This window comes from Lycium barbarum, chromosome 12, assembly GCF_019175385.1.
Source record: "Lycium barbarum isolate Lr01 chromosome 12, ASM1917538v2, whole genome shotgun sequence".
Taxonomy (NCBI): Eukaryota; Viridiplantae; Streptophyta; class Magnoliopsida; order Solanales; family Solanaceae; genus Lycium; species Lycium barbarum.
In genome coordinates, this window is record NC_083348.1 from 102,977,030 (window position 1) to 102,987,567 (window position 10,538).

A 10,538-nucleotide genomic window follows, 5' to 3' on the forward strand; every position below is an offset into this window, starting at 1 on the left:
AAGCCTCTTTCTGAAAATTTTCAAGGATAGAAGCCCTTTTGTTTGTCTATCATGTCATATTCTTTTAATTTCTCCTAATATATAATTGTGATTGCATATTTCTGTGACAGATGCGAACAAAAATTGAAGTTTATCTTACCCCTCTTTGTTTTTTTCAACAGTATCTTATACCTTATTTAAATGGGAGTTAATTCCCTAGATGATCACCTAAAATTGGGAATTGCTCCGGATATCATCTTTATTTTTTTTAGGATAACAAAATCACTCAACTATTACTATTTTTCTCAAAATATACAAAACACTTCAAAAGCCTCATTCTCTTCTAGTTGGCATGCCATGTCAATAAAGCCAATTTTTTTTATTTTTTAATAATAGACCTATTTAACTCATCAAACCCATTTAACCACACTCATGTTTTATACCAATCAAATATGATCCGGTCAAAAAGCGGTAAAGGAATCAAACAATATTTTTTATTGAGCCACTTTTTCAAGTCTAAAATGCTTTTATCTCAATTCAAATGTATTATCTTTTAATTTAAATTAAGATTTAGTTAGTTTTATCTTTCTATTCAAATTCAAATATTCTTAAATATCATACCTTTTTCCACATTAAAGACATATTCTTTCCACATTGAAATGTAATTACACAGATAACACATATTATTTTCCGTACAAGTTTAACTTTTAAAAAAACATGCGAGTTTTATATTTTAAGAAATAAAGTTAGTGTAAATTTTTCCTTTATATTTTGAGTTATTTGTCTTCAACTATATAGTGTGTATCTTTTTGGTATTTCCATTATCCACTTGTGATGGCTACAAATCCTCTTTTATTGACGTTTATCAATCTTTTTTGAGTTATGCAGTAGTTTGTTGGAAAAAAGGATCTTATGCTAGGGAACAACGAACTCAATAATGTGGCGATAAAGAAATTATAATAAGCAGGATCTGACATGACTAAAATATCAATAGACGATTTTTATAAGTCTCGAATTGAAGTTTCTTGGTAATTTGTACTTTGCAACAATTGAAAAGAGAAAAACTTTTAGGGTAAAAATTGAAAAGAGAAAAACTTTTAGAGTAAAAATTGAAAAGAGAAAAACAAAAGTAATGGTCCAAAACAGAAAATGGAAAAAAGTGAAAAACAAGATTTTGATTATTTTTTAAATTTCAAATACTTATGACTGAACATGAAAAAAGTGAACAATTCTCATGGCCAGGGTCCTAATTCTTGTTCAATACTTTTGAGCAATGTTTCATTTGTTGGGTTATTGCTTATTCTTTAGGCTATTGTGTACACTATTCTTTAGGCTATTGTGTACACTGTACACACAAAGCACAAGTTGGTGAGACATGTACAACCTCTATAAATGCTACAGAAAAAAATCAGTCTCAAAAAGAGATGGAGATGCGGGGTATCGATCCCCGTACCTCTCGCATGCTAAGCGAGCGCTCTACCATCTGAGCTACATCCCCATCCATGCTAAGACGGCTGTCAAACATAAAATATAAATAATTCCGTCTTCTTCCGAATCGGAGTATAGAAAAATTGGAGGCGGTCCAATTTACCAGAGTGGAGCTCGTCGAAATGCTGAGAAGATTAGTGTTGCAGGCTTCAACTCAGCGTCGTTCACTGTGTGGTGCTTCCGCCACACTCTCATCATGGTGTCGACCATGTTCTTCTACTTCAACTTCCCAATCCCCTCACAGTACTTCTGTCGAACACTTGGAGGACACCAAAACTCCCGTCTCTGCAGCAATCTCAGTCGACCGATCCGGCTTATATAATCCTCCTCGTACTTCCTCTTTCTACCTCTACACACCCTCCCTTCACTTTTACTTGTCCTGTTGGAGTCAATTCCACTAATTTTCATTAATTCAATTACTTATAATTAAAATTTAGATATTTGAATGCTATAAATTGCAATTTTTCTCATAGTAATATGATGAAAAAAATACATCTTAAAATGTTGGTAAAGTCGATGGACTCTGGAGAAGCTAAATGTGACAAGTAAAAGTAAAAGTGAACTGAGGGAGTACTATTTCCTACTCTTTGTCCTGTTATTCTGCTGGATTTTTAATTTTTGATAATTGCCTTTTAAACTGCAGAGCATTCACATGAACCGTCTTCGGATTCCGAGCTTGTTAAGCATCTTAAAAGCATTATCAAGGTTTTAAATTTCCGCCCCTTCCCGACTTGAGCATGTCTTGTGTGTGCATTTGCCTTTCCGTGCTTTATTCTGCCGTTTTAGATTGAATTTAGCGAAGATGTAGAATTTCTCTTCCTTTTTCTAGCAATGTATCAATCAGGTTTAATCCTTGTGTGATATATATATATATATATATATATATGACTCAGTTCGGTTATCACATTATTTCGCTGTTGTTACTGTTCCTTCTTCTGAATGCTTTGTACTGCTATCCTTATTAGTTGCCATATTTTCTTCACTGCCGTATTTCCTTTTCCATAACCACTTTGATTTGCTGCACTTGAGCCGAAGGTCTTTCGGAAACAGTCTCTCTACCTCCACGAGGTAGGAGTAAGGTCTGTGTACACACCTACCCTCCCCAGACCCCACTTGTGGGATTACACTGGGTATGTTGTTGTTGTTGGTATATATGAATCAATCAACAACTAGCACCTCAATCCCTTGCTAGTCTACGCCAGCATATTGGCCATAATCCCTGATTGGTATGGGGTAAAATTTAATTGCTGGTGAAACCATTTCTTGGTGGCTAAAAAGTAAAAACTGTAGAAGATATACTACTATTTTCATTTGCGTGAAAGATCATTAATCTAAATTTTCTCAGCTGTTGAATGCATATATGGAATGGTGAAGTGGAAAACTCTGTATCTTTTGTTCCCCCCCCCCCCCCCCCCCTAATAGTGAGATTCAGTATCTCAAGCCGGTTAAGTTTTTCAGTTCAGAGGCGGGCCCATCTCAGTTGCCGAATATATGGAGGAAGTCTTGACGAACCCAAAGGCAGGGTTCTATATTAATCGCGATGTGTTTGGTGCAGAAGGTGATTTTATTACGTCTCCTGAAGTAAGCCAGATGTTTGGAGAGGTAGTTTATTTACAGTGGGGTTTTTCTTCTTGGTTTTCTTCCTTCATCATTGATTGAGTTTCAGAAACAAAAGAATAACCAATTTAACACCAGGTTTTTGTTTGATTTCCTGATTTTCGTTTTCTTTAGATGGTTGGTGTTTGGGCAATGTGTCTTTGGGAGCAAATGGGGCAACCAAAAAAATTAAATCTTGTAGAGCTGGGACCAGGACGAGGAACTCTCTTAGCTGATCTTCTACGAGTACAGTCCCGTTGATCTGCATCCTCTCTAACTTGCATATTCTTAAGTTTCTTATATTGATTCTTAAAGTATTTGATCTAGTTCTGATATGCCTAAAATGCACTTGTAATTTTCTGAACCACAGGGTGCATCAAAATTTAGGAACTTCACAGACTCTCTGCACGTACACATGGTTGAATGTAGTCCAACTCTACAGAAACTCCAATATCAGAACTTGAAGTGTATAAACAAGAATAACGAAGATGGAGATGCAGAGGAACAAATTATTAGCAGGTTGACTGGGACCAGTGTATCATGGCATGCCACCCTGGATCAGGTTCCGGCAGGAAGTAAGAAATTATTACCTGCTACTTTTAATAGTTAAATGTTCTTTGAAGTGTAAACCAGTTCAAATGTTTCATGGACTCATACAGACATACTATTGATTTTTTCTATTTGATCTTGAAGCTTCAGTGGAAAATTGTATTATCATCTATATATAGGTTTTCTTACATTTTCTTTTCTTTGACTTCTCAGTACCTACAATCATCATTGCCCATGAATTTTACGATGCGTTACCTGTTCATCAATTTCAGGTTCGTTTGTATAACCTCTATTTTATGTATGATAGCATTTGCTAAACCATTTCTGCCCAACAGTTTCCAATTAAACATTTTACTGCAAATTATCTACTTTCGTCAATTATTTAAACTATGAAACTACCAGAGAATATCATGGAGATGGAAATACAGTTACAGTGGAAAATTGATATGTGGTTCTTTCCAACTAAGAAACAACTTAAGAATATCCTGGAGATGGAAATACAACGAAAATATTTGATCTTTTTGGAGTCTTAATTTTGTGCCATACGGAATTACACCCCCCCCCCCCACCCACCCACCCACAAAAAAAAAAAAACCCCACCACACACCAAAAAAAATAAAAAAAATAATGATAAAATAAGTAAATTTAAATGAAAGAATGTATCCATATAGTCTTATTAGTATAGTGAGCATTATTAGTATTATTGGCATCATCTTGGTAAGTGGTTCTTTCGAATCTTAATTTTGTGCCTGTGAATGTTTAAATCATGGATCTTTTCCTATCTGGCTTGGCATGTATTTAGTGTCGTGAGCGTCAGCTTGATTTCTTTGTATACCTGCAGAGAGCATCTCGAGGCTGGTGTGAGAAAATGGTTGATGTTGCTGAAAATTCAATGTAAGGTCTCAAGCTAGTCTATCATTTGTCTCTCCCTACATTAATTTCTTGTAATATTGCCCCTTTATAACTTCCTTTTGTACTTTGTCGGATAGGTTTCAGTTCGTTTTATCTAAACAGCCAACCCCTGCAACTCTGTATCTTCTGAAGCGCTTCAAATGGGCTGAGAATGAAGAAATAGGCAAGCTTGAACAAGTTGAGGTTTGCCCCAAAGCAATGGATTTGACTCAAGAAATTGCTAAAAGAATTGGCTCAGATGGTGGTGGGGCTCTCGTTATTGATTATGGTCTAAATGGAATAGTCTCAGACAGTCTTCAGGTCAGTTGCAATACTAAAATTACTCTTTCCTACTTCATTGGTCTTGGCTAGCCAGATCCATTTGCTTCTGCCTTGCCGCATTTTCATAGAACGTGGGAACAGTGCTTGGAACAAGAAACTGGTTGAAAAAGTGTGATCTATGGTGCATAGTGTCTAATAAATGCGAGTATGTCAAAGATCTTATGATTACTTGAATAGTTATTTTCAATGACCTTTCGATGTTTTGGCACAACTTCTTAAGTTGTCCACCTTTCTAAATTCAATGTTACATTTCAGCTTAGGAGGCAAACAAACTATTCTTTCTTAAGATTTGCTTCTTTCATCCAAATTGAATTTCACTTTCCTTTTTGAGTTATCCTGCAGTACACATCATAATTACACTTCAATCCCAAGCAAGTGGGGGCTACATAAATCATCAGTGTCTATGTCGCTCCATCTGACCTATCCTGCAATACATCAAAGAAGATTTTGAACCTGTTATGTGGCACACAAGTATCCTTAAGGACCTTAACATTATGAATTTTGAACTCTTATATAGTAATCGGGCAAAGTCTAACTATGGCATGCAATTAGGGATAAGGGAACTAACTTTATTCTGTTTTATTACAAATATATTTGGCATGAAATTGAGCAGTTAATTTGACTTGTATGTGATTTGGGTAGTAGAGGAAGGATATTTACCCTCAGAGAGCTGTACGCGGTTTAAAGGATACGCGGCTAGGAACTTGTATAATAAAAGAACTAACAAGCAAAAATTAACGACAGAACTATGAAAATCAAAGTAAATAATCCTGATTATTGAGATGGCAGATCTGACGGGGTGGGGGTCCTTGATCGGACTGTGCTTAATGGGTCCGATCGGTGGAGTTCCTCCCTCGGAATGCTTGGAGCGGACTGTGAACGAACTAAATGAAAAACGATAGAACAAAAAGGCTTGAGTTTCTTATTAGTAACTGATGTACTCGTAAGATGATTCTGATGCCCTCTAATGGAGCTGATACATGCGTTTAAATAGTGGAAGTACCCTTCTAGAACTAGGATACACGAACCATCACGTGGATAAAGTGGTTCCGATATTGTCGGACACGTTCGTTGGTGGCTTGATCCTCGGCGATGAATCAGGGGAAGATAACCTCTCGTTGATTTGGACTTATCCCTTCGTATACACCTCGGGTGACGCATCACAGACTTACCGCCTCAGACATTTCCGAGGTTCCCTTTCACGAACCAATGTTAAACGGACCTTTGCTGAACCGGAGAGAACTTTTCCCTTGTTCTCGCCGTACATAAAGGACAAAATTACTTTCTTGTAAAGCTGGTTTGATGAAGTAAATATGATTTAAAGTTCCTGAAAGTTTGTGAATATCATGAGGAAGTTTGTATATTGTCACTGCTTTGTAAGTGTGTCGTCATGTTGGGATGTTTCCAACTCTCAATTAGAAAACATATATAGTTTGAGATGGAAATAACTTTGAAGTGCTAAAAATTTCACTAACGTGTAATCCCCCCGTTCCAATTTATGTGGCACTGTTGTACGGACAAGGAGTTTAAGAAAGGATGGAAGACTTTTGAAAGTTGTGATCGGAAACAATCCTTGGATGTTTGTATGGCTATAAATCATCTCATTAGGGGTAAAATGAGAATTTTAAAGTTAAAATTGTTTTTAGACAGAAATATGACATTCTTTGGGGGATAAAATAAAAAAGATAGTATGCCACATATATTGAGACAAAGTATTATTTATGCAGTATCTATCTAAGTTTTACTTCCAAAAGACAAAATAAACCTGAAAGTTTCTTAAAATTGACTGCAGATAAGCACACTATTTGATTTGGTACGAAGGAAGCTAGTTTCCGTGCTGTTAGTACAACCCAAAATAACAATAGCTGTTATTGGGAGCTATACCTATTCACGATTGCCATATTAAATTTTGGTGACTGAGTCGTTAATCGTTTTTCATCGCTAGAGATGAATTAAGAGGTTTCATTTAGGTTAAGAAGATGATGAAGAATCTTAATGTTTTCATTCCTATTTATCAGTTGATTGTGATGCTTATTCTCCTATTTCTATCATACAGGCTATCCGAAAGCATAAATTTGTTGATATAATGGATAATCCTGGAAGTGCTGATCTTAGTGCTTATGTTGACTTTGCTGCAATCAGGCACTCTGCCGAGGAAGCTTCAGGTACGTTGCATTAGAATCTGCTTAGCTCCAATCTCTTCAAGTTCTCTTCTATATTCCCAAGGTTAACTTTTACTAGTAGATGCTTAATGTTAATTTAATTGTTCAAATGATCAACTTCGTAGATGACGTGGCTGTGCATGGCCCAATGACTCAGTCTCAGTTTCTTGGGTCACTTGGAATAAATTTCCGGGTTGAGGCATTGATGGAGAATTGCACAGATGAACAAGCTGATTCTTTAAGAACAGGTTACTGGCGCTTGGTGGGTGAAGGCGAGGCCCCATTCTGGGAGGGTCCTGAGGAGAAGGCTCCTATTGGGATGGGCACCAGATATTTGGCAATGGCAATTGTGAACAAGAAGCAAGGAGTACCTGTTCCATTTCCATGAAAAATCTGTGAATGGCCTTTCTGGTTGAACTGGTAAAATGGCCAAATCCCCTTAGTTCTTGGGGATAGCAACTTTTTCATCTGTCCTGAATGCTTGTGTAGCTGGGTGAAGGCTAAGACCAAACAGGATGCTGAAGTTTAATCCCTGCTTCCGTGCAATGAGTCTTTTCCTTTAGTTCTGAAGGAGAGAATGCCTTGTCTTTTCATATAATGTCTTTATTTCTTCAGTTCTTTGGGGCAGCAGAAGAATGCAGATTCTACATCAAGTTGTTAAGCTATATTGGTGCTGAAGTTCAGTCGAAGCTTGAATACTGAAAGATTTTTGTAGGACCGGTTTAGTTATTTAAAGCTTATGCAAGAAGCTGAGACTTGAGCAAACTGTATGCAAAGGAATAAGTTCATAAGGATAATAGTTGCATGTTTAGCTGTATAAATGATGGCTCTTCTTGGTTTTACTAGTATCTAGGTTTTCACCGGCAAAGTTTCCTGAAGTAATTATATGAAACTATTCCTTCATTGAATATTTTGCTGTATTTTATTTTAACGATTCGTTGAAGAGAAGCGGTTGATACTGTAGGCTCTAGCATGTGCATTTTGGGAGGGAGGAAATACTACTACATCACTATTACCCATTGAAAATGGCCTGACATATATTAAAGAAATTGTTTTTTCTAAAGTTTCTTGTTTTATTTTACTTCTACTTAAGTAATAAAATCGAATAAAGACAAAATGTGAAATCTCCTTGATACTTTTAGTACTTCAGTCTTTAAAAAAAAAAAAGGAAAAGGGTCAAACATGTCCATCTACTTTGCTAAAAGAGCTAAAAATATCTTTCGAACTAATTTTGGGTCAAAAATACCCTCCCGTCATTAAAGTTTTCAAATATATCCCTGTGTTAATGGAAATCCGTAATATAATCCGATTTCATTTTTAAATCTGTTCCATTTAAAATCGATCCAACTAAATAAAAAAGAAATATGGGTTACCCGCTCCTGTGTCTACTGTCTAGTGGCTTCAGATGTAGGACTCGGGAACATGTTAGTCACCTATGGGTTTTTTATGTAGTTGAGTCGGTTTTAAATAGAGCGGGTTTGAAAATGAAATCGGGTTATGTTGCGGATTTTTGCTAAGATAGGGGTATATTTGAAAACTTTAATGACGGGAGGAGTATTTTTTTGACCCAAATTTAGTTTGGAGAATATTTTTAGCCCCTTTCCTCAAGTAGAGGAACATTTTTGACTCTTTTCCCTATAAAAAAAGATGTCGTAATTATTTGAAAAATTAAACAATTATTTCTTCCATTACTGTTTTTTTTTCTCAAAAAAAAAAAAATTTAAAATATATCCATATTTCTTTCCAAAGTAAATTATACTGGAGAAATAAATAAATTAATGTTTGAATACATAGTTGAATTGATTAATGCACTCAAGTATAGCACTTTTGACAATAGAAAAAACAAGGACACCTAATTGTTTATTAAAAAGACCAATAGGTCAATGACAACTAAGCTAAAACAAAAAAATCCCATCTGCGTATATATTACTAGGCTCAATAGTTTCTTCCCTATTTTGACTATACTTTGCGTAAGAAGAGAGCGAAAGAGAGAAGAATGGGATCGTATCTTTCGAGTTTTCTAGGCGGTGGTGAGGCGCAGGCGGCAACGGAAGAGTCAGGATCGCCGTCACGTGTGATTGCTTTTCATTCCTCCAATCGCTGGCAACTTCACTTCAACTCCTCCAAGCAATTAAATAAACTCGTATTAACTCTCTTATCTATTCGCTTTTGCAAAACTTTAGGGTTAACATTTTGAGAGATCTGACTTTTCTTGTTCTAATTGCCAGATAGTTGTGGATTTTGCGGCTGCATGGTGTGGACCTTGCAAGTTCATGGAACCGGCTATTAACGCCATGTCTTCTAAGTATCCCGACGTTGACTTCGTCAAAATTGACGTCGATGAGCTCAAGGTACGTACGCCAAAATTTCAATTTGGAAACTTGTCATAAACTTTTTTATTTATATAGTTCTACTAAGCCAGAACATTATAATTACCGAAAAAATAGCAGGATTAGTGATAATTCACACCAATTGAGTTAAAAGTTTGATTTAATTATGAAAACACACTTATTCGCGAGTTTCATATCTCAACTATCAGTTGTACTCTTTTCCCTGAACTATCACTATATTAGTAACATACCTCTAACTATCGGTTGTTCCTTTTTTCTACCTGAACTATCACCATCGTTAGTTGAGGTGTGTTACTAATACATAGATGATGGTTCAGGCAGGTACAGGTGATAGTTGAGGGTGTGAAACTCGCGAAAAAAGTTGATAGTTGAGGTGTGTTTTTGACCATTACCCAACTATATGCTTGAAGAAGTGGTTGATTTTGTTTCTTTGGTTCTGTAACAGGATGTAGCACAAGAGTTCGGAGTTGAAGCTATGCCGACATTTTTGCTACTGAAGCAAGGCAAGGAAGTAGAGAGAGTGGTTGGGGCTAAGAAAGATGAGCTCGAGCAAAAGATTCTCAAGCACAGGGAAGCCCCTAAATATGCTGCCTAGTTTTTATCTTACATCCTCTTGATAATATCGGAGCTCTGAATTTTATATCCAATAAGTTGCAAAAAAGCATACATTATTACCATACTCTGATGTGATTTGACTATGGTGGACCTTGTCAAGTCTTTTTCATTTCTCTGTACTTAAGTTTCTAATTGCGAACTCATGATCTGTTATTCTGCTTTAAAATGCAAGAACATTGGAGTTCAGAGTGGTCTTAATTGCTCATTCAGTTAGGATGTTAGCATTTGGGAAAATCGGGTAGAAAATTGAAATGATCAATATCGATTATACTGATATAAAAGGGTGGAATTTTGAATTTGATATATGTGTAATAAGTATTTTACAAGCAAAATCACCAGACAAAAAAAAAAAAAAAAAAAAAAGGGGGAAAGAAGGGTTGTGCGTCTTTTCGATTCTGAATCTTGAAGAGTCTCATGTTTCCCTTTGGGGTCTTAATTATGAAAAAGCTGTTGAAGTCACAGAAAGTTCTTCAGTATAGCAGTAGAAGCTGAAGTATATAGCTCTCTCGTGTCATTTCTACAATTGCTATGCAAACCATTATAAAGGCATCCCCGAAGCTCTTTC

General features: G+C 36.1%; 2 protein-coding genes and 1 non-coding gene across 4 annotated transcripts; 2 read left to right on the forward strand and 1 right to left on the reverse strand.

The window, feature by feature from the left end:
• Window positions 1-1,404: 1,404 nt before the first annotated feature.
• On the reverse strand, window positions 1,405-1,477 carry TRNAA-AGC (transfer RNA alanine (anticodon AGC)). The gene has a single exon. It is a non-coding gene; the product is annotated as a tRNA-Ala (tRNA).
• Window positions 1,478-1,502: 25 nt separating this feature from the next.
• Window positions 1,503-7,968, forward strand: LOC132622019 (uncharacterized). Of its 2 annotated transcripts, XM_060336526.1 has the most exons (10): window positions 1,503-1,797; window positions 2,111-2,172; window positions 2,926-3,069; window positions 3,199-3,309; window positions 3,434-3,638; window positions 3,826-3,884; window positions 4,454-4,506; window positions 4,602-4,824; window positions 6,902-7,010; window positions 7,133-7,968. In XM_060336526.1, exons 1-10 carry the CDS (start codon window positions 1,590-1,592, stop codon window positions 7,393-7,395), a joined length of 1,437 nt encoding a protein of 478 aa, XP_060192509.1. In that variant the 5' UTR covers window positions 1,503-1,589; the 3' UTR covers window positions 7,396-7,968. The 2 variants fall into 2 exon arrangements, with proteins under 2 accessions (XP_060192509.1, XP_060192510.1); XM_060336527.1 differs by lacking the exon at window positions 2,111-2,172 and having other exon boundaries at window positions 1,664-1,797.
• A 989-nt stretch (window positions 7,969-8,957) lies between these two features.
• LOC132622652 (thioredoxin H2) lies at window positions 8,958-10,159 on the forward strand. Its single transcript, XM_060337298.1, has 3 exons — window positions 8,958-9,150; window positions 9,236-9,358; window positions 9,804-10,159. The coding sequence occupies exons 1-3, from the start codon at window positions 9,004-9,006 to the stop codon at window positions 9,951-9,953; spliced, it is 420 nt and encodes a 139-aa protein (XP_060193281.1). The 5' UTR covers window positions 8,958-9,003; the 3' UTR covers window positions 9,954-10,159.
• The last annotated feature ends 379 nt before the right edge of the window (window positions 10,160-10,538 follow it).